Genomic DNA, 24,974 nt, shown 5'->3' on the forward strand with positions numbered 1-24,974 from the left:
TCATTTTATGTTTGTAAAAGAATGTAAAGATTTTATTTCCTGATGGTAAACTTGTGGTAGAACAGGTACTAGTGCGTCAGCCTCTGGATTTCAGTGAAGTGCAGTTTAACACAGCTGACTGCATTCTCCTGCCATTGTTATGGTGATGCTGACATTGTGAGTCTTTCAGAAAGCACGTAAACGGGGACATGTCATTTGAACCAACACAGCCATGCCATGTCGAATAATAGAATAAAAGCTGAAAACAAATGCTAGCACTTTTAGTTGTGTTGCAAAGAATGGGATGGTGAATGTAAGACGAGTCGCTTATATGATCATGGAGCATAATTTCAGTTGCCCTTCTTGTTTACACACTATTATTTTTGCTGCTTGTTTAAACTACTTATTTAAAATGAGCTGAATCAACACTATTCTTTAGAGTTTTTTGGGACAACTTCATTGTTTTATGTTCAATCCATTCAAATTTGTAAAAACAATTACATTAGCTTAATTGATTTATGTTGGGAAAACTTGAAGGAATTGTGTGGAACCCTGCATTTTTAATAGCGTGCACTCAACTGACTTTTCCTGCTTGTTCAGACTACTACTTTTCAATAAGCTAAATCAACACGGTTCTCGAGGTTTCTTTTGAGACACCTTAATTGTTTTGTGTTCAATCCACTTATTTTTAAAAAATGATTAACGTAATTGATTTGTGTTGGGACAACTTGAAGGAATTGTGGGGAACCCTGCATTTTTTTACATGAAGCAAAATAACATTTTGTCCAGTGAGACTGTGCATAACGAGTGTTTATGCGTGTAAGAAATGGGCCATTAAGGGTGTGGACAGGTCAACTAGACTCAACATGAATTTCTTAATCCACGATTAAGAAATCATGCATTGAATCATCATCATCAAGTTTTGCTGCAGTAAAATAGACTTTTATAGATCTTTTTTGCATGTAGCAAGCTCAAATAAAATTTCAAGCCAACTTATCCTTACTGTTAATGAAAGTGTTTTCTGGAAAACACATTTTCCCTCTTTACCTTTTAGACTGACGAATGGACCAAATGCAGTGTGACTTGAATGCGCTGCTTTATTCCCTAATGCAGTGGCTTAAGTTGAACCGCAAGTCAACAAGAATGTTGCATCAGCGTTTGTTTAGTCATAGGTGAGAAGCAGGGCGACGATTTTGTGGTGAAACAACGGGTCTGTAATGGCTAAACAAGGAAGTATGAATAAAGTTTCTGTGGAAGTATAAGTCAGCTTTCTTCTTTCCAATCTTTGGTTTACTGATGTCTTAGCAGCAATGATCTTGGCACATTTCTTTTGGAAGCCAGAAAGATTTATTTATTTTTTTATCCATTTCAGTGATAAGACAAACTGAAATCTTTTTAAAGGCATATTTTGAGCAGTCAAGCCAGGAATGTTTAGCTCTGCATGGTTTAATATAAGTTGTTGTTAAAGTTTCTGAAGGGATATTTGCTGGAGGTTGATGAATTTATTTACCAGGCATTAATGCTTCTTCATGCAATTTTTAGCTGTATCAAGCAGTGAGCTGAGCTCCGTCTTAATTCTGCACAAGTTTGTGCAAATTTGCTGTTGCTCAAGTCTCCTCAAATTGTCAACACTGTTCAAAAACAAATGCCTTCTGATCCCTCCAAGTATTTTTGTGGGAATACCTTTTAATTAACAGACAGTGAGGGTTTTTGGTTTTCTGGAAAGCATATTCAGGTGTGTTTTCCATCCCAGACATTCATTCATTATTTTCCTTCGGCTTAGACCCTTATTTATATCCCAGACAATCCCAGGTAAACATAAATGAATGTTAACTCTACACAGCCTCGCTTATATTTGCATTAAATTAAATGACTATGAGGGCTTTAGATTGACGTTTGAGAATATCACTAGTGCTAGGGATTCCTAGGGCTAGGCGATTAATCAAAATAAAACTGCAAATGTGTTTGTTCATTGCTGTGATTTGTGGGAATAAATTGAAGTTCTGTGTTTAGTAGTTAATTAAATAGACAGATTAGAAGTAGGGATGTCCTGATCAGTTTTATTTATTTATTTTTTTTGCACTTGTCTTAATTTTGAGTATCTACTGAATCCGATAAGATTCTTCTATAATGCATAAAAAACAATAAAAAAGGGTGAAGAAACAGATCCAGGATGTTCCTTATTTTATTCAATTTCCCTTATTTTAATATTCAACATCTGTTTGTTTGTTGTGTTAAATGTAGCCTTTTTCTTTCCTCCTCTTGCAGTATCAAGATTGCATATCTCACAATTTGCTATGGCAATTTTGTCCTCATCAACTTTATAATGCATCCAGACTGCAGACATACTCGTGCTTTCCACTTCAAGCTGCTTCAGTGATCTAGTTTGCTTGCATTTAACCAATAGCGTCTCTTCAACAAAGTGAGGTCACGTTGCTTTTTCTGTGTGAAGTCAAGAAAGAGGTCTAACTCTATGTCAGCGCATTACTATAGATTTGTGATCGAGAATCTGATCAAGTCTGAAACTGCGTCGTCAGGTCGGATTTCCGGTCATGTGATTTGATCTGGACACCCCTAATTATAAGTGGTAATTACATGTTCTGCTGTTATTTCAAATATAGAGAATAGTTCAGATCGGAGCCGATTCTTACTTCTAGCCTTGCAATGTTTTGGTGCTACTTGAGAATCACTTTTCCTGGTTTAGAGCTGGTGCTTTTTGTGTTGAAACACAAAAAAATCAATTTGGAACCAAGCTCGAAACCAGCACTCAAACTGCCTTGGAGCAATTCCAGAGTTATAGATGTGACATTTGCAGTAAAACCTCAAAACATTAATTGACATACGCTTTTTATGTTAACATGATATTGAAATATCTGTTTATATTTTCCAAACAACTAGCCACAGAGTTGTGGGATCAGAAAAATGTCAATCTGTAAACATTTTTTAGATTTTAAATGAGGAAAATAAACATTAGTTTGTACCGAGTTTACAGTATGCAACATACTTTATAGAAATGATCTGAATTAAGCTGCACAACTCAAAAGAAACAATGCTAATCAAATTGATAGGGCTTGTCTCTTTATAGAACACAAATGATTGCCTATGTTTTATTTGACATTTTTGCATTTATGAGCAAAAAGCTTTGTTATGGATGTGACTAATGTGAAATAGCTGTTTGTGTGACTTTGTCAATGTTTACAAACTATTATATTTGGTTTACCAGAGACATTTGAGTATTTTTACAGTATTGTAAAATACAAGCCTTCACAAAAAATTAGAAAGGGTTTTGCTATTTTTTGTAAACTTTTATTTTATTTTTTTCATGGCAAGGCTGACATTTGCATGGAATTGCTTCTTGGTAGAAAATTCACATTTAACAGTAATTAGTTGAGAGCAGCAGGAGCATGGGGTAGGATCAAGATGCTAAACTTTTTCAATAACTATCTCCTACCATACAAATATAACAACCTCTATATCATAGTAAAAGGAAGCCTAAATTTTGTTTTTTGTTTATTCATTAAACTGATGTCATAGTTTATTTAGTATGGATAATATGCACATCCAATGCCTTGTTGACAAAAACACCATTGTATTGCATTACTAATTTATAAAGAATGGCAGCACTGTTTCATTTGGCTGTAAAAGCAGGTTAATTTGTGGTATCATAAGGCTCTTTAACAAACTCAAACAGCGCTGATTGGTGTTCACGTCCAATAGTTGCTCGCGTTGTGCTGTCCTTTTAAAACAAGATGATAAATGGTCAGCGCAGTGCTCAGTTCAAACAAGCAGCACTGTTTGCTTTCGGTGTGATCAGTGATGTATCTCATAGGCAATGGTATGTCATCATTTTTCAGTTCTGCGAATCTAAATTGGCTCCAAAACCACTTTTAAAATTTAGTTGCACTGGCTGGGAAAGACGCATTTACTCCAGAGCTCTGACTAATGTTGTTTAAACTGATAGAAACTGAACCCCTTTAGCTGCATGTCTGCCACCACCAAAGCAAAACTTGTTAGATTGGCTGTGCTGTTAATTTTCAACCAGTTAGCAGGGCTCGAAATTAACTTTTTTACTTGGTAGCACCGGTGCTCCCAACTTCAAATATTTAGGAGCACCAAAAAAATTTTAGGAGCACCAGAAAAAATTTAGGAGCACCCACCAAAAATTAATGAGCACAGCTACTAATTGTTTTTTAAGGGATTTATTGTATTTTAAAACAACATTAATAGGACTGACAAAAACTAGAAACAACTATCTAACTAATGCTGCGAAGACAGTGATATTTGTGTGCAATAATTCCAAAATGAATGTCTAATAATTAGGCCATAGAATATTAATGATGATGAAAATAACAATAATAGTAACAATGAATTCCATTTCTCATTATGATACTGCCTTAAATGTGCATGAATGCAAGTTATCTGCTATAAAAAGTCTGTTAGTTTACATCAAACAAAAATGAAGCATTGCAGTAAGAAATATTTATTTTGCACTGCTGTTTATATATGCATGTCAATTTAATAAATAATATTTCTGCTACAAAACAAACAAAAGATTATAATAAATCATTCAATTGATGAAAGCTGCAAAGCAGTCATCAGAAAATAAATAAAAAAATAATATACACCTCAAAAAAGAATTGACAAAAGAAAGTAAGTCTCACTTCTATCCCTCTTTAAAAGTTTTGGTTTCAGTTTGTGTCTATTTAAAGGTTCAGTCTGAGATGATCTTCATTTTTCTGTGTTAGTGGAAAAGCTGGCGAGTCAGCCGACCCAATTTATGAGCAGGCAGCGCAAGATTCTTGCGCTAACCATCGGTGCAATACCGGTCTTTGTTATTAGCCGCAGTTTCAGTGTAAACTTAGGAAAGGCGAGCTTCTTTGTCGATATATACAGTATTAGATTAGACTTTTAGCGGACATTTGCGCTGAACACGCAGTGAATGCAACGCATGGAGATTCGGGCGCCTTCTCTAAGAAGCGCGTACTCAATTGATCTCAGCTGGCGGATCATTATTCACCACGTGACGTGTCATGATCGCTCTCATCTGCGCCTCAACTTTAGGTGGGGTTTGCAAACCTGTGTGCTTTAAGTTTTTACTCTTCAGCCGTTTGCATTTCCCGTGGTCATAAAAGCTCCTTCCCTGTCATCTGACAGCGGAATACCGTGAGTGATTGACAGCTAATATGAACCAATATAACGGCAGATAAGAGCGATTCAGCACGTTTTTACAAAATATCAAAACAGGTCGCACTACAACCATTATCTGCAGTCGCACTAATGCGCCCAATTATATTATGAGGTCGCATAGATTAATTTTCGGGCGCATATGCGACCAAAATGGTCGCAATTTCGAGCCCTGAGTTAGTCAGTTCCACACTTAAATCTCATCTGTGATTCATATTCTTCCGTCTAGTAACTCAAATGACTCATTATCGTCTCTTTCTCTCTCCCCCAGGTGATTCCTGAAGTACATCTCTCTTACACGGCTCCAACTCTACATGTGCCGGGAGCAGCGCGGATTTAGCGGCCTGCTGTGCTGACGGACTTGGTGACATTAGGAATTCCTGCCTTGGTTCTCCTATAGTGTGTCTGATGGATCTCAGGCTTGCCTCATTGACGCTCGGTACACTACTGGTTCTCCTGACCTCTGGGCCACAGCCATCCATTGGACAGAAGGTTTACACCAACACATGGGCCGTCCATATTGAGGGGGGAGAGGAGGAAGCTGACCGGATTGCTAGAAAGCATAGCTTTGTGAACCATGGGAATGTGAGTACTAGCAAAGTCCCTTTACGGCATAGGTCTCAAACTTGATTCCTGGAGAGCCGCAGCTCTGCACATTTTTGCTCCATCCCTAATCAAACACAGTTGATCCAACTAATCAAGGTGTTCAAGACTACTAGAGACTATTAAGCAGGTGTGAGTTGGAGCAGCTTGAAGCTAAGCTATGCAGAGCTGCGGCCCTCAAGGTATTCAGTTTGAGTCCGTTGGTTTACAGGAAGTCATTTCACTCGGTGGCCATCTTTGTAACGCCAGTATGCTCAGGCATTCTGTTTGAATGGGGAAACCTCAAATTCTCCAAAACTCCTAGCCAATCTTATGATTACATTTCGTAATGGGAATCACCTATAAAATTAAACAACAACTGTCTCTTTAGTTTCATTTCTAAACATTCAAAATCTGCAGTAACTCACGTCTGTTCTGAGCCTTTCCTCCGGAGAATTGTCAGTATATCGATCAAAGATTGGCTCAGTACTAGAAGGCGGGGCTTCATTTGCCAAATTGATCGTTACACTTTTCCCCATTCAAAACTATTGAGTATTCTATAGTCTTTGGTGCTAGATGAGTAATATTGTATGTTTGGAGAGCTGCTTTGGGTTGCGCATTTGTCTGTGTGCTTCTGTTACTTTCAGAATGCAATGTGTTGATTTTAATGAATTTTTGTTTCATTTTGATGAGCAAAGGCGTGTGAAAAGCAGTGATGACAGTCAGATTTTTTGCATGAACATTTAAAGCTATACAATATACACTTCTGGCACGTTTAAGCTAGAAGTAGGCAGGCTATTTTTTACTTGATGTCTGTGCGATCTGGAAGTTGCTGAGACTTATTTCAGTATATGTTAATGTACTTCCAACTCAAATGGAATATTTAATAGGAGGCGGGTCGTTCTTTTTGCGCATCATTCTCTCATAGCAAACTAATGGTACACTAGTAAATTCCCAGAATTACACAACATGTTACTGTAACTTTTCACACTAAATTACATTAGTGTCACTTCACAGCATTTAACTGTTAAATTTGACTTATTCAGAATTTAATTGTGAAATTGAGGCAGACATCAAATTACGGTCTTATCTTTTACATGTTAGTTATAGGAATTTAAGCACTATTAATGTTTTATTCCACATTGAAATTAATGCACACGAACATTTATGCTAGGACAGGCACTTTTTGACATTTATAAATATTTACAGAATTATTTTTTGAATTACTTCTACAGTAATGTACTTGGAATTTACACACAGTACCTTACTGTGAATGTAATGCAATTATTAGCCAGACATTTACTGTAAATTTAAGGTCAAATTGTACTGTGTAAGTAAATAATTTCTTCATTTTGATTAGCAAAGACGGGTACAGTAATGAATCAGATTTTTTGCTTAAATATTTAGCACTATACAAGATATACACGTCTACCTCTTTTATCTAGAAGTAGGTAGGCAGGTAATTATTTTTGCTTGAAGTCTGTGTGATATTTCAGTATATGTTGATGTTTTTCCAACTCAAATGGAAAATTTATTAGGAGGCTGGGCTTTTCTTTTTGCGCATCATTCCCTCATAGCAAAGTAATTGTAGAAGGGGTGTCAGACATTTTTTTTCAGTGGATTAACTTGCGCAGATTATTTGTTCACCTAAAAATAACGTGTGATGGCAAAATAAACATTGCGAATTTTGATTTCACACAGACTTTAGAAATTTTAGTAGATAAAGGAGATGTGATAATGAATTCATGGTTGTCAGTCGTGATTTTAAATCATTTAATTCTGTTTATGTTTCAGTTTTGGATGAGTCTGTTTTCTGTAAGCAAAATGATTCAGCTTTTTAAGGTTGACATTTTAAGTGACGTTTGACAGATGGGCTGTTTCCTTGTTTGAACTGGTTTGTTAAGTTTTAAAATTAGCCTCTTTCTGTTGTTTTGCACAATGCTATTCAAAGGCTTGGTGTTGCCAAGGCTGGATTGATCTAATCTGAAGTACATTTATTAACAACAATATTGGGAAATATTTAGGTTTTCTCTCTCTATATATCTTAATTTCTTTCAGCATCATTACTGAAATCATTCTAATATGTTGCTTTGATGCTTCAGAATATATTAATATTATTGTTGTTGTTGTTGTTATGATTATTACTATTATTAAGGCTGCACAATCTATTGTTTCAGCATCGATATTGTTATGTGCACATCTCCAATAGTTACATCGCAAGAAATGCAATGTTGAGTTTGGATTATAGCTGACCAGGAGCTACAGAATTGCACTTAATTACGGTGTTTATACAGAATTTATATGCTTCACGCAAAAAAGTTTCTTATAATTTGTGTCTTCTTTCTAGTGCAAATATCTACATTTTAAAGCTAAAACAAGATTATTTTACTTGCCCCACTGGCAGATAATTTTGCTTGTTAAATGGAAACTTTTTAATTTTGCAAGAAAAAGTTAAAAAACAAAACAATTTTACTTAATCTAAGAATTTTTGGTTGTATATTTTGACTTAGTAATTGGACCAAGCAAAGAAGAAAAGCCTTTTTTTTTTGCATTGTGATTATTCAATTTGGAATATTTACTTGGATGCGGGGCTTTGTTATTAGGCATCATTAACCAACTAACGGTAAGAGGGGCGTCCAACTTTGATTGAAGATTATAAAACATTTTTTTTCATAGATTAACTTGTGCGGATTAATTGTTCACCTACAAATAACGATGTGTGATAGCAAAATAAATAATTTTTGTATTTTTATGTGTAAAGCTTTTTTAGGGAAGAAAAGCCTTTTTTTGCATTGTGATTTATTCAATTTCTGTTTCTGAATACTGTTAAGACTTCCCAGAAAAATGACAATTAGTACTATTCAAACTATCTTGTGGAACTACATTCATATCGCATATATTTAGCACAGAAAAATAAAATATGGCTGTATCAAATTTTTCCAATATTGAGCAGTCCTAATTATTATTATTATTATTATTATTATTATTATTATTATTATTGATGATTATTAATATCAATATTGATATTATTATTATTATTATTATTAATATAGATTTTTTTTTTTTTAAGGATTCTTTGACTTGAATTTGACCATTAATTTGAAAAAAGGCTTGTCACTTAACAAATTCTTGGTAAATAAATATTCTAATGAACAAAAACACACACACACACACACACACACACACACACACACACACACACACATATATATATATATATATATATATATATATATATATATATATATATATATATATATATATATATATATATATATATATATATATATAAAACAAACCAAATCCTGCCTCAAACTTGCTGATATAAACTTTCATCACTTTCATTAAAATTACTACCACAGTTAGTAAATATGGTTGTCGCTCCCAAACACTTGACTACCTGGAAGTGAATATTTAAAGCATAGATCTCAACGTCCTTCTGCACCATGAGATTTTAATTAGGAAATATGCAAATTTGTCCTTTTCTTCCTCATTACCCTATTCTGAGGGAAGTCATGAATTTTGAACATTTCCTGCATGTTGCGTCTGAATGCTTCGGCTCTCTCTGATGGAATGCATAAAACATCATCCTCTTCCACCAGTTGTCATTTGATATTCTCTGCTTGTAACAGGCCCTTGAGTGTAGACTTGTGTGGAATGAGCTTCTACCTCCCTTCCTGATCAAGAAATACCTTTTTAACTTGCACAAAACCTCTAAAGTTTTGCTCTGATAAGATGAGTTCGGCAACTTCAAGCTTATGAGCAACACAAATCAGATAATCCAATCCCCATAAGTAATTGAAAGCACATTATGCGAGTCGATTAGTCAATTCATTAAGTTAGATGATTAATTTAAGTGTGTATAACAGCCCACCTTTCCAGTAATGGGTTCACTTTAAAAGACAAACAGCCCACTGTCCAGATGGTACTGTAAAGCCAGGTGATGAATGGATCCCTGCACGCTTTGTAGGGGGCACTGAATGTACTGCGGTTTGTAATTGCTGAAAATGAATGCCTCAGGGTTCAGTCCTGTGTCTCTTGAGAAATAAACTAATATTGCTGGCATTTTTAGTATTGCGAGGGAGCATGAGTGCACAATTTATTATATTTTTAATACAGCTCGGATTCATATCTTATTCATGATGACTTGTCACTGACTGATGTTTTCTCAGCTGGCCAGAGTTTATCACAATGGACACATATTTTGGATCATTTGTAGAACTGGTATTGGTTTTGTTGAACCTGCCAATTGGCTTGTGGTGCTTCCTAAGGCAGGCATTGCTGATTATTGCTATTAAATGGGTTAAAAACCTCATTAAATTGGACCATGTGTGTTGAATAAAACATCATAGAGATGTCTCTTTTTGAAATCTATTTCTGGTGGGAGTTAATTAATGGTGTTCGTCATTTTGACACTTGACCAGAATGCTTTAATTCATGTTAAAGAACTAAACCTATAATCTGTGTGATATTGGAAAAAATAGAGATATTTAGTTTTCCTGCTGTATTGTGTAAAATTAATACAATTTTACCAGATGACTTGAATAGCTCTGTTTAAAAAGAAATCATTCATTTACAGGGCTTCCACAGAGTCTTAAAATGTCTTGATTCTCAAAATTTAAGGGCTTAAAGTTTTAAATCTACTTTAAATATTGTATTGTAGGTCTTAAAGAGCCCATATTATACATGAAATAGGGTCATATCTTGGTTGTAAGGGTCTCCAACAACAGTTTAATATGCATGCAAGGTCAAAAACACTTTCGTGGTCTTATAATCTGCATTTTTTTTTACCTAATTATCCCAGCGACTCCTGTATGAATCGTCCAGTGATTCATTTGTTCCCAAACCCCTCCTTAGCGCGAAGGTAATCTGCGCTGATTGGACCAATGACAGTCTGTTGCGATTGGTCGACTGCCTTCAGTCAGAGAGTGAAATGCCAAACAGCTAATCAGCAATATAAAAGTAATCACAGTTCATACACGCTCGATAGTGTAAGGCGTGGATTCCAGCTGCCAGTGGGTCAATGTAAATACAGACTATGGACTTGAAAATTCAGACGACTTACTATTTTATTGAGGAAAAACTCCAAAAACAGTTGAGGAGATCTCCTAGCTTCTCATTCTGCTTTTTTCACAGACACACACACACGCACGCACTTAACCCTGCTGCGCGCACACACACACACACACACACACACCTCCGGACGACAGCGCGCGCACACACAGACACACACACTACTCCTTGTCCACGGAGCTCCGTTAAAAAAGCAGCACATGTCGCGTTTTTAACGTGACTTTGCACGCGATAAGAGAATATAGCCAGTTAACCTGATACAGTACATGCGGTTACAAGTAACAATTCACAACTAAATAAATTTGCAAGTCAACGAGGCAACTTTAATCGCACGTACTTACACTTGAGAAATGGAGGAAGAAAAATCCATCCTGACGTCCATCAGTTACTCTTTACTGATCCTTCCTTTAACAAACGCAGATGAAGTATTCTTTGTAGCATGTAGTTTCCAGTAGTTTCCTACTGCTTGGTTATAATGCTGATGTTTCATCTTTGGGTAGAGACTCAATATATCCATCTGCAGTGTGACTTCAATCGACCGGCGTGTGTGTGTGTGTGTGTGTGTGTGTGTGTGTGTGTGTGTGTGTGTGTGTGTGTGTGTGTGTGTGTGTGTGTGTGTGTGTGTGTGTGTGTGTGTGTGTGTGTGTGTGTGTGTGTGTGTGTGTGTGTGTGTGTGTGTGTGTGTGTGCGTGTGTGTGCGTGTGTGTGCGCGTGTGTGCGCGTGTGTGCGCGTGTGTGCGCGTGTGTGCGCATGTGTGTGTGTGTGCGTGTGTGTGTCTGGGTTTCTGCGTCAGAGGGCGGGGCCTCAAGTTTGAAATCTCCCGGGTTTGTGCGTGCATGTGAATAACTTGGTTTCGTTCGTACGTCATGGCGAAACACCTAATGAATCGGTATCAAGGCGACTCGTTTGAAGCACTACGAGTCGACTCTTTTATAGATGAATCAACCGTTTTAAACACTGTACACTAACAGATTTAAGCCTTAGCTGGATACTTCACTTCACTTAGAACTGTGTTACACACTACATGGAGGGGAATTTTCAAAAACCCATAATATGGGCTCTTTAAATCTTTTTTTTAATAGGTCTAATTTTCAAGTAAAGCTACTCAATCCATCCAACATCTATACTATCGCCAACAATCCATCTGTCAAACTTTTAATTTTAAATCAAAACTCTTAACTATAATGATTTAATTATTGTCTTTACAGTAACATTTGTTTTAATAGTTCTCTATGTATTTACTGCTGAGGATGCTGACCTGATCCATATTTTTTATTATTAAATTATAATTATTGTTGCTTTATTAAATGCATTCAATTTTATAATTTTTTTTTTTTTGTAGGGCAAGTAAATCTTTTTCATCTGGGATATTCGGAAATAGTCATTAGTGTTTAGTCTGTATAAGTCTAAAATTCATAACAGTGTTAAAAATGTCTTCGTCTTAAATTTTACTTGGTGAAACTTATCCCAATTATCCCAAAGGGATAATTTTGTTGGGGGGTGAATTATGCACGATATATATAGTAAACAATGGGCTATATGCACCAGACTTTTAATTTTCTGCCAGGCAGCTTAAGGGCTTCCGGTGAACTGTCTTTCCATTTCAAGACTGTCACAATTAAGATCTTATTTCTTTACAAATCAGCGATCTTCACCGCCTGTTTGATATACGATATGAAGTGGGTCTCAGATCGGACAAGAAGCACTGCATGTCTTTAAAATATGACTCTTTATTTTACCCCAGTATTTTCAATGGAATTTCTGCACTAGCCTGTTGCTACTGACAGCGCTAGTGTTTACTACTTAATTGTTTTATGTTCACTCCACTTAAATGTGTAAAAACTATCAAGTTAACCTGGGGCGGATTCACACAATGCAGTTACCTTGAACCTTGCCGAAGTGCAATTGTGCCCCTTCCCATCTTCCCCGATGGCCTGCACTCACATTGCATTTTTAATTTATTTATCATTGGATTTTAACAATACTGTCATTAATAACCACAGCATTGGATGACATCAAGTGCAACAATAAACAAGGAAGAAAAAAAAAAGAAATTTATAATACTTAAATAAAATAATAATAAAAAAAAACAGGGTACTCGCTCTTCATTTTTACTTTCTAAGCCTGAGCACTCTTATGTCATTGAGGATGCGACTGTTTAGTTTGACAGGAGATAAGTGCTCTCACTCAGCACAGTGGACATTGCTTTAGTTATATTGTTTTAGTAGACAGTAACAAGCAGTCAAATATTTTGCCGGACAGATCCAGCACATTTGATGCTCATAAATGATGCTCATAAAAGTGAACATGCTGCACGTATTAGGATGTTTGCCGAAGGTGTAGCTGTCGTGCAGTAGGGGGTTTGCATCTTTAATATACTATGACAGGTTGTGTTCATTGAAAACTAAGAATGATTAAAAAATCCATATGAAACAGTCTCTTAAAAGTGATGTTGCATCTTCAGTTTTGCGCTCCCGTACACTCACACTACAAGTGTACCAAAGTCCAACGGAACCATGCTCTGGCAAACCTCTTCCAACTGGGCCAGGGTCGCCCAACCTAACTGCACCTGGTCCTGATTCAGAGCACTCACACTTGTTAAACAAATTGGGAAGTGCACCCGGGCACGGTTCAAATTAAGTTAGACGGTTCAAATCGATTGTGTGGAACCCAGTATTTTTTTTCCTGTGTGTAGTCTTTATTAAGTTTATTCTTTATTAAAATTACAAAAAAATTTTTGTGTGTGCCTGAATGCTTTAAGCTCTTTTGAAATGCTCTTCAAATGCCTTTAAAACTCATGCAAACGATAAACGTTGACTAATGGTTAAACTCCATAAATCAAATGCATTCTGAACTGTAATGCTGATCAACTATAATCCCTTCTCAATAATGCATTCCTGATGCACACACTGCGATATCAATATACTGTGTAGACCTGATCTCAAAAATACTGTAAGTGCAGTTTGAAACTGTGAGCTTCCTTTGAAACTGCTGCTCTCGGTCATGAGAAGTGGAAGAAACTTGAAGCCACATGATGCATCTGAGCTCGAATGTTTTTGTTGGACTGTCGCGCTGTTATGGATCGCTGTAAATCATCTCTGATCTTTTGTAATGAGACTGTAGCTTGGTTTTTCTCGCTGCGAGTCGGCCGTACAGAAAAATCACACCTGGCCGAGCCCCAAACCCACATTGTGTGATGAGACATGCTGACAGCGCTTCTGGCCCAGTTTGAAAAGGGTATCGTTTGGTTACACCATTGCCGGGGGCTTAACGTTTTTAACATGTCTCATTTGTCTTTCAAGTGGAGAATTTCTTCTGCAGACAGAGAGAAGCTTCTGATTTATCCAAAACACTGTCTTGCTCTTTCTCTTGCTTTGGTGTAGTTTTTTTTACCCTCACTCACCTGGTTTCCTTTGGTGATGTAATGTGAGGCATGAATATATTCTTATGCTCTTAAGTGTGGCAGTGCTTAAGTCATAGGTAAACTTGAAAAGTCAAAATAACTACGTTAAGTTTATTTTTTTTTCTTGTTCGAATACACTGCCTCACTAAACCAAACAGCTCTGTAAAGTCCACTCTAACACATCCTGCATATGTATAATGGGCTTCAGGTCATTTGGTAATCATTTTAAGTGTGATTTAAAAAAAAAAAAAAAAAAAAAAAGCCACTTTTTCAGGGTGTCCACTCGGTCTTAGTCTTAGTGGTCTTAATTTAAAAGACTAAATTTTAGGCCTTAAACTATTAAATAGACTTAAATATTGTGTTGTTGGTCTTAATTAATTTTAAACGTGTCTAAATTTTGCTTTGTCCTTGTAAAGCTACTCAATTAGGCCGACATTCAATCACCAACAATACATCTCAACTTTTTTGTGTGCTTGTTGTAATTTTTATATATATAAATTGCAAAAAGATACAGTTCGCAACAACTGTTGGACATTTTTACTGCAAATTCCCCTTTAAATTCCCTAATCAGGAAAATATTTTTTTAAAAACAATTGCACAATTCTTCATGATAATACTGGGCCAATGGAAAAAAAGTGTATAACCCTGAACTAAAATTTTATTCTTAATGGTCTTAAAAGGGTCTTAAAGTCTTAAATTTGACTTGATGAAACCTGAAAAACCCCGTTTTCACACTTTGAGCAAAAATAAATTTTACGTTGTTGCATGAAGCAATATGGCTTTTGGGTGAGTCTTTTGATATAAAACGCTACACATTGATAATTGTTTCTGTTATGCTTATGTATCTTAAAAGTATCTTTGACATCTTTAACATTGGAGAAGCAGATTAAACTTCAATAAACATTCAAACGTATATGCTCAAGTATAGGGGCCATATTTATTTAAATTTTATTTCACTGTATGAATAATTAGGCTAGGCTGGATAAGTTTAAGGTTTTAAAATTGCTAAAAAAATTTATATCATTCCTGTGACATATGTAAGGTCAAAAAGCAAAAAATCTTGTTGTCAGACTATTTAATTTTTATTTATTTAGGACAATAGTATCTCCAGCAGCAAAGGACCATTCACATCAAAAGCTAGTGGTCAGCCCACGATTTAGCAAACATTTAAAAAAACAAATCGCTTATTCATATAATCGCCCACATCTAAGCAAGCTTTAGACCTAAATAATGCAGTGGTTTAATTTATATCTAACAAAGTTTTTTCTTTTTTTAACCCAGACATTTAAAAAGAACTTATTTCAGAGTAGTTGTTACAAAATCGTGAAACTTTGATAATTTTATACAAGGACATTATGCCGTCAGAATCTTATATCACCCCATGCATGTGAATTATTAATTTTACAGTAACGATATTTTTGCAATATAGTTATTTAAATAGGTAGTTATTTCAGAAAATCATCAACAATGCTTCTAATAAAGCGACTTGACTTAGGAAATAAAAAATGACTTTGTTTACTTGCACCTTGTTAAATACTGAACTTGGCTGAGTTGATCAAGATAAAACATTTGAAGAAATCATTCATTCATTTTACTTCAGCTTGTCCCTTATTGTTCAAGGGTTGCTATAGCGGAATGAACCGCCAAATATTCCGGCATATGTTTTACGCAGTGGATGCCCTTCCAGCCACAACCCAGTATTGGAAAACACCCATTCACACTCATCCGCATTCATACTGCCAATTCAGTTTATTCAATTCACCTATAGCACATGTGTTTAAAATGTGGGGGGAACCGGAGCACCCGGAGTAAACCCACCCCAACACAAGTAGAACATGCAAACTCCAGACTAAGCATTTTGTGACATTATTTCATGCTTTGCTTATTTTACTTTTCTTTTTTTTTTTAAGTTATGCTCCTTTTCCAAGAGGCTGTAGCGCTACTGAAAGGATATTGCGCACAGAGGGATTCTGTATTCACATTCATAGTTTTAAAGTCGGTAATTCAAAACTGTTCAGCTGAATCACAAGAAAAAATAACTATGCACACAAGTTAGCCACACCCACTTATTTACATGTTTCAACTGACATGTGAAAACAACAAACAACAAACCAAAAACGGGACTTCATGTTAGGATGCGCAAACATCAGATGAATTTTTTATTTTTTAATTTATTTTTTTTGCAGTTACTGTTAGGCATGTGCCGGTGTATGATTCTGACGGTATGATGACCTTGAATAAAAATATCACTGTTTCACAGTATTGAGATTACTGCTTAAAAAAAAAATTTTTTTTATATATATATTCTTTAAAATGTCTGGGTAAAAAACTAAAACTTTTTTCCCTTTTTAACACAATATATTTTATTTTGAGAAACATTTAAAATATTTTGGAACGGTAAATACGTCAGGCTAAATAATTCAAATGAATTATTGACTTTAGCAGTCATTAGTTCAAAAACACAGATTTGTTCACAATTTAAAATGGCATCTTAGGATATCTTTAAAAACATTTAAAAAGTACATATACTGTAGGAACTATATTGCAGAAAATTTTGGCAGTTGTAAAACTTCGACTTTTACCGCAGTGTGAAAACCGTAATCATCCCATACCTAATCACTATGTTGTATTTCAAGTTCAGTACATGTGAAAGAAACAAATTCCTTCCATTAAATAGTTGTGTAACAAAGGAATTCTGGGTGCTGTGTTCATCTTTTTACTCAACTTTTCAGAAGTTTTAAACTGAAGAATATCATCGCTATTATACCTGACCAAAGGAGCCAAGAATAATAAAAAGTTCATGAATTTGCAGAAGGAAAAAAAGTGGGCACCAATTTTATTAGAAGCTTTGATGACTTTATATGCACATTAAACTGAATGCATAAGCCTCACAGCCTGTCTAATAATAAAGTAATCTTATTAAAAGTGTATTTGGACTTGTTTTGATAAGCCAGCGTGACCGAGGGAATGGAGTGCATTAATAAATGGGGGTGATTTGGTCACATTATTGAGGGGTGCCGTTATTAGATTTACGAGCGTGCCTGTGAGTACAGGGAAGTCTGTGAGGGGAAAATGTGCGTTAGAGGTGGATCCCTTCAAAACCTGGACATCATCCAGATACCTCATCTCATTATTTTCCTGCTTGCTCGCTCAGGATTCAGTTTGTTACCTCCCTCTGGGTTTGGAGTTAAGGCAGCCTTTGCTCGACGGTTTCCTAGAGTCTTTAGGATTGCAGGAGACCATATGAGACTGCTCCATCTGTTCCTTTTTAGTTATCTTAGCTATCATTCCCTTATGTTTATAACTCACAGATGCTCCAGGAATGCCTGTTTATTGTTGTTTTTTCGTGTCGTGTAATGTCATATATTGTACATGGCAACTATCCCACAAAAGATCAATTATGAATCCCACCCAAAATGGCTTTGAGTTTTCTGTGAGAAAAGTCTGTTTTATTTGATTATCATGTTGATGGAAAACAAGGGCTTGGATTACCAGAAATGAATCCGTTTGAAGGATTTCACAGCTGTGAAACCAGACGGTTGCTTTGCAGGTGTTCACACTGAAGTCGAGGGAAAGCAAGATCCTGACGTTTTATGGCACGTAATTGTAGCAGAACTACACAGCAGTACGTTAGCTCCAAGGCACCAGTTGAATTATAGGGCCCTGCTTGACATAATGATAATGAGCCACCATAGTTGACTGACTTGATATCTAGACGGGTTGCTTTAAAATGTTGGTAATGCTGTGCAAAACCGCTTCAGGTGATGTGTGAAATGGAATTATAGAAATGCATTTAGTGCTTTGCCTACTAACCTACATCCTGCTTGCTTATGAAGTTCACATTTACTAATTCTTGCAGTCCTGCTGTTTGCTTTCCTCCTCATGTTGCGCCTTTTTTATCTTTCATGACTAAGAGACTGGTTTAGCATTTCCTTTTACTGAGGCCTTGTTGTTTTCCAGAAAAGGACAGCTGATGTTTCTGATATTTTATTCACGTAAGAGCTTCCAGCTTTTTAGACCAGATCATAGGCTAACAAGAGACGATGTTTAAGTTTTGATTGGCTGTTTCTTTTGAGGAGCAGTCATCAGATGTATAAAAATCCTTCTTGATTGAATTATTCCACTATGAGAGTTTAACTTCTGATTAAAGATTGAACTGTGTTCTGTTGGAATTGGTAATCAAAGCTTTGCAAGTGGATTTGTAGCGATTATGCATGAGCTTTGCGGTTTTTGGTTCTGGTTCAGCATTACCACATTGGAAAAACAATTATGTAAAATGATCTAAAAGAATTAAATGTTTTCAACTTCTATTTATTATTGAACACTCTAATCAAGTAAAAAACTAAATTATTTTAAGTCTAACATGTCATTGCGCACGAAAAAATCCAAAAGGATTTAAAATAATTAATTACAGTGTTCAATAATACATCATTATAAAAAGATTCTGTTAAATTAAGTTCTGGGTGTAAGAAGTTGATGTAATTTGTTCTCACTTTTTAAAATGCACTGAAACAAATACTGTAAAAGGGTCTAACTAATACATTTTCCCACTTTAATAATAAACACTAATAAATTAAGCTGAAAAAAATAAATTATTTTCTGTCTGACAAGTTGACATCATTTAAGCTCTCACTTTTTAGAGTACTGGAAAAAAATGCAATTGGATCTAAAAGAAATGTATATTTTTCAATGATTTATTATCGAACGCTGTCATATATTAAGATGAAAACTCAATTCCTTTCGGTGTAACAAGTTAAAATTATTTGTGTTCTCGCTTTTTACAATGCACTGAAAAATATAATGTAAAAGATTCTGAAAGAATTGCATTTTCCAAATTTGATTAATATAATATATAATAAATAAGTTAAATATTTGAATATTTAAAATAAGTTATTTTCTGTCTAACAAATTGACGTCATTCAAGTTCTCACTTTCACAGTGTACTGAAAAAAAAATGCAATTGGATCTAAAGGGGATATATATAAAATAAAGCATCTATAAGAATCAAAATTTTCAACTATTATTGAACACTAATAAATTAAGTTTAAAAAAAAAAGATGTTGCCTCTAATAACGTGACATCATTCAAGTTTTCACTTTTTACAGTGCAATGGAAAAAAATGCAATCGGATGTAAAATAAATTGTTTCAATTATTTAAGTTTGAACACTAATAAATTAAGTTCAATTATTGTGGGTGTAACAAGTTGACTGCATTTTTTTCATTGCACTTAAATGACAAGGAAAATAATTAATTTTCAATCATTTATTATTGAAAACCAGAGGTTGAAAACTCATTTCTTTTAGGTGTTGAAGTAATTTATGTGCTCACTTTTTACGGTGCAGTGAAAAAATGTAAAATGATCTAAAAGAGTGACTTTTTTTGCACTTTATTTATTGTTATAAATAAACTGACAATTAATGATTTCGGGTCTAATAAGTTTTCGTCATTTAAATTCTCACCTTTTACAGTGAACTGAAAAAATTGAAAACCGAAAAAGAGGAAAGCAAGGCCGAATACTGAAACGCTGAAAGAAATTATGCAAATTATTTGCCCAATTCCATTTTTGATGTACTAACTTTGCATTATTCAAGTCATTGTAATTGCATATGTTAATATTAAGATTTAAAAATAAGATAAAATGTAATTTAGTTCATTTTGTGTTTCGGTTTGCTACAAAAAACATAGTAAAACCAACTGTAGTTCATTTTTTGGGAACTATGATTTCTGTAGTAATAACATGGCTAATTTTCGTAAGGTTTTGGTAAGGATGACATTTAAGAAGTTTGTTGCAATGCTTTTAATGAAATCCCTTACCTCAGGCATTTTTTCCACCCTTCAGTTAAATTATTTAAGGGCTTGCATTCAAAAATTGCAGTCGCAGAATATTTGGTGTACCTCAAATAAAGTTGAATTATTTTAGGTCTTTTTTAAATTAAAAACTCAATTCTTTTCGGTCTGACAAGTTGAAATAATTAAAGTTCCTGCTATTTGTATTCTTGTGTCAGCATACCAAATGCCATAATTGTTACATTCACATTATTTTAGTTACTAACAGTAGGACACAGTTGTCACGGTCTCAACATCATTAATGGTCATGGCTTTTTGCAAGTGCATGTATTACTAGTTATTTTCTCGCTATTGCATAAGTTTTACAGCTAAAATTTGACATTTTGGATGAGGAAATGTTTCTGCATTACTTTCAGCGTTGCATATTACCTTAACTAGTCAAAAAGATGAACGATTGTCAATGCATGAATCAAGCTCACCCAAAATGCCCTCAATTTCTGACATCAGTTTCCTGGTGTTCCTGGATGTGGGCAGATAACGTGGAGAAGACTTTACTCTGAATTCTAGCCTCGCTTCTAATTTGCATAACTTTGCATTGTTAATCCGAGTTCCTATTTCTGCAAATTATTTCGCCATGCACTACACCGTGTGCTTTACTAAGCAACAAGTGATGATGAATGTTTGTGCAAACCAGACACGTTTTATGGCTAAGTGACAAGAAATGGGACTCATTGCTACTAAAGCACACTCAATCAATTGTACATTACACATCAGATATGTTGCAGTTGTGAAAAGCCACGCAGCTTTTCCACTTCCAGTGCACACAGACAAATTAGTTGTCATTGGGAAATTGTCATGTTTGGTTAAATAGTTGTATTCCCTTTCCTATTGAGCCAGTTTTGCTCTAGTAATACAATTTTACTTGTAGTGCAAGATGCTGTTTATATTGGGTCTGGATGCAAAGGTTATTTTTCCCTATTACCTTGTTTACCTTCCTAGAAGCAATATCTGCTTTATGAGGAAAGGATTGCAGAACATCCCAAAACAAAGCAAGTCTTGTGTCCTCACACAAGCATAATACTATTTTGCGAAAGAATGTTTACGTGCCTTCCCTGTGATTTATGGCTTTTGATGGGTTCCCATGCCTCTCTTTGGAACTGTGGGGATCTTGAGTCGGAAAACAGTGCCACATTCATGGGAACCGCAAAGCATGTTTCAGACTTGACATTTTTTCCTTGTAGCTGTCGCTGTGTGTGTGTGTGTGTGTGTGTGTGTGTGTGTGTGTGTGTGTGTGTGTGTGTGTGTGTGTGTGTGTGTGTGTGTGTGTGTGTGTGTGTGTGTGTGTGTGTGTGTGTGTGTGTGTGTGTGTGTGTGTGTGTGTGTGTGTGTGTGTGTGTGTGTGTGTGTGTGTGTGTGTGTGTGTGTGATTCATATGTCTTATTTAACCCTTTTATGCTTGGTTGAATTGAAAAGATGAAAGGAAATGTGAAAATTTAAAGAGGCAGTCCACTTTTTAAAAAAAAAAATTGTCGTTTACTAGTGGTGTAACAGACCAGAAAGCTCACGGTTCGGGTCACAATGTTTTTTTAATTTTTTAATTTTAATTTTTATTTTGGATCATACCATTTTTTGGATCAGCCAAAAAGCGGAAGAGACAAATGTACTTTGCTTTCAATTTTAAAACAGTACTGTAAGAGACTTTTGGTTTTAACAAACAGAACTGAGAACCTGTAATTCTATTCAAAATAAAATGAGGAAATAATCATATGAATGAAAATTAATTGTCAAATATTCAGTACTGTAAAAAAAATCACTATTCTACTGTAGCTGATGAATAAATAAAAGTATAAATCTAACATTATAATATATATAAAAAAATTTTTAGTCTCATTTTCAATAAATGATTCATTTATTCACTCATAAAACTTAATGTTTCATTGCTAGATGTGTCATTTTTGAAGAATTATTCAGTGGTGTATTTTTGATGGCTGGTTTTCACCACCTTTCTTTTAATAAATGTAATTGCTGCCTACAATTTTCATTTTTGAGCGTTGTTAAATGCATATGATGGTGATTTTAATCTTTACCATAAACATCAGTGCTTTTATCTAAACTATAAACTCTCATCCCAGTGCAAAATTTTGCGTTTTTAGATTTGAATGCAGCGGTTCGAAGGATTAATAAACATATGCAAATCACCATCATTTATAATTAGTTGCGTGGTTGTTGAGATCCCGAACTTTTAATGATTAATCGTGCTGCTTACGCGAAGACACCTTTAACAACCTAAGAAACCCACCACATCCTAAATAACCTAAACATCTTCTGTCATCATCATATTTTAAAGCAAAGCCTAAATGCTTTCATACTTGTGATTAAAATGATGCCAGGGGCGATCTCTCTCTGTGATCGTTACAAATTAAGAATGAATCCACTAGTAAAAAAAAATTATTAATTCATGGGTCACATGTGTTCCGACCTGCGGGTTGTGATCAGCCGTGATCATTACACCCATATCATTTACTCATCTTCCGTTTGTTACAAACATCTTTGAGTTTTTTTTTTTTTTTTCATTTATACATTGTAAAACACATTACAAATAGATACAAAATAAACGACAACAAAAACATGTAACTAAAAGCAAACACACTGAAGGCTATTTTGAGCAAAAAACAACATCCAAAAACATTAGTGCATACTTGCATATAGAAAATACAGGTCTACTATGTGCTGACCAGGACTAGTATCCAGTACCGAGTTGGTAGTGGGGTCTCGATCATAAAGAACAGGGTCAAGCTGAAGAGAGAGTACCTAATTTTTTCTAATGTCATAAAATAACAAACATTTCTTATCCTACAAGTGTGAGAAGGCGTGTGAGAGCTCTTCCAGTTCAGAACATTTAACCCCCTGTCCAGAAGGGTTTAAAAGACTGCAAAATCTGCAAAAGGAGAAGGTAAAGTGTGGCCAGGTGGGAGAACTCTAAATAATCTAATAATTGGACTAGGTGGAATATCAACAGTAGTAATAGCAGATAATGAGACATTTGCCTCTAAAAAGAAAAGCAGGGAAGGGCAGGACCAGAACATATGAATCAGAGTAGAATGACACCTGTCGCACTCAGGGTCAGTTGACGTGGGTCAAGGTTCTTAACATTGACTTTTTTTTTTTTTTTCTTGGTTGAACTTTAAAGAGCCCATATTATGGGTTTTTGAAAATGCCCTTCCATGTAGTGTGTAACACAGCTCTAAGTGAAGTGAAATATCCAACTAAGGCTTAAATCTGTAAGCGTACAGTGTTTAAAATTGTTGATTCATCTATAAAAGAGTCGACTCGTAGTGCTTCAAACGAGTCGTCTTGATAGCGAGTCATTAGGTGTTTCACGATGACATATCTAGAAACACAAGTAGTTGCACGCGCAAACCCGGGAGATTTGAAACCAGCAGCCCCACCCACTAACACAGAAAAAATGCCACACACGCCGGTCGAATGAAGTCATGCTGTGCAGATGGATATTATTGAGTCTCTTCCCAAAGATGAAACCTCAGCATTATAGCCCAACCTTGAGCAGTTTGAGTGCTTCAGGAAACTACATGCTTACAAAGAACATTCGATCGGCCGTTTGTTAAAGGAAGGATCAGTAAAGTACTGATGGACTATGTCAGAACATGGGTGGGTTTCTCCCTCCATTCCTCAAGTGTAAGTACGTGTGATTTTAAAGTTGTTGCCTCGTTTACTTTAGCTTGTAAATGTATTTAGTTGTGATTTGTTACTTGTAACTGTGTGTGCTGCATCAGGTTAACTTTTTATATTCTCAAATCGCGTGAAATGCCAAGTTGAAAACGTGACGCGTGCCGCCTTGTTTACGGAGCTCTGAGGAGGAGGGTAGTGTGCGTGCGTGTGTGTGCGTGTGTGTGCGTGCGTGTGCGTGTGCGTGTGTGCGTGTGCGTGTGCGTGCGTGTGTGTGCGTGTGTGTGTGTGCGTGTGTGTGCGTGCGTGTGTATGTGAAAAGAGCAGGTAGAGTGTGCTTGGAGATCTCCTCGCCAGTTCTGGGAGTTTTTGCTCAATAAAATAGTTAGTCGTCTGTATTTTCAAGTCCGTCGTCTGTATTTACATTCACCCACTGGCAGCCAAAATCCCTGCCTTACACTATGAAGCCTGTATGCACTGTGACTAATTTTATAATGTTGATTAGCTGCTGGGCATTTCACTCTGGTCGACACTGACAGCCTTTAGCGCGAGACAATCGCAACAGGCTGTCATCGGTCCAATCAGCGCAGATTAACTTTACGCTAAGGAGGGGTTTGGGAACAAATGAATCACTGAACGATTCATATGGGAGTCGCTGGGATAATTAGGTAAAAATAAATGCAGAATATAAGACAATGAAAGTGTTTTTTTGACCTTGCATGCATATTAAACTGTTGTTGGAGACCCTTGCAACCAAAATATGACCCTATTTCATGTATAATAGGGGCTCTTTAAAAGAATATAGAGTATATTATAAAGAAAGTTGGAAAAAACAGCCATTGACTGCCATAGTATTTTGTTCCTACTATAAATTTCAGTGGCTTCTGGTTTCCATCATTTTTCAGAATGTCTTGTTTTGTTCAACAGAAAAGAAAACTCTCAAATAGTCATCCCAAAATTATAATCCTGTCATTTACTTGCCTTCCACTTGTTCCTAACATTGTGTTTTAAAAAAAATCTTCTGTTGAACATAAAAGAATATACTTTGAAGAATGTTGGAAAACAGCCATCGACTTCCATAGTATTTTTGTTCCTGCTATACATCTTCTATACATAGAAGATATTCTATACATATCTTCTTCTGTTGAACATAAAAGGATGTATTTTCAAGTAGAGCTGCATAATATTGGAAAAAAACAACATTGCAATATTTTACTCATTCACTGAGATATATATATATATATATATATATTGCTATATAAATTCAAGAGGACTAG

General features: G+C 35.5%; 1 protein-coding gene and 1 long non-coding RNA gene across 6 annotated transcripts in view; both read left to right on the top strand.

Annotated features, from left to right (window-relative positions):
- furina (furin (paired basic amino acid cleaving enzyme) a) overlaps window positions 1–24,974 on the top strand; it is a 218,928-nt gene that overhangs the window by 11,486 nt on the left and 182,468 nt on the right. For all 5 annotated transcript variants that reach the window (XR_015494861.1, XR_015494862.1, XM_087259703.1 and 2 more), the window contains 1 exon segment: window positions 5,435–5,748. Coding sequence is in view for 3 of the 5 variants with exons in the window: in XM_087259703.1 (XP_087115829.1) it covers window positions 5,572–5,748 (177 nt within the window). In the remaining 2 variants the exon portion in view is untranslated.
- Window positions 21,422–24,456, top strand: LOC147835930 (uncharacterized). Its single transcript, XR_015495413.1, has 2 exons — window positions 21,422–23,909; window positions 24,203–24,456. It is a non-coding gene; the product is annotated as an uncharacterized LOC147835930 (long non-coding RNA).

This window comes from Danio rerio, chromosome 7 (assembly GCF_052040795.2).
Source record: "Danio rerio strain M-AB ecotype USA chromosome 7, GRCz13ab, whole genome shotgun sequence".
NCBI lineage: Eukaryota > Metazoa > Chordata > Actinopteri > Cypriniformes > Danionidae > Danio > Danio rerio.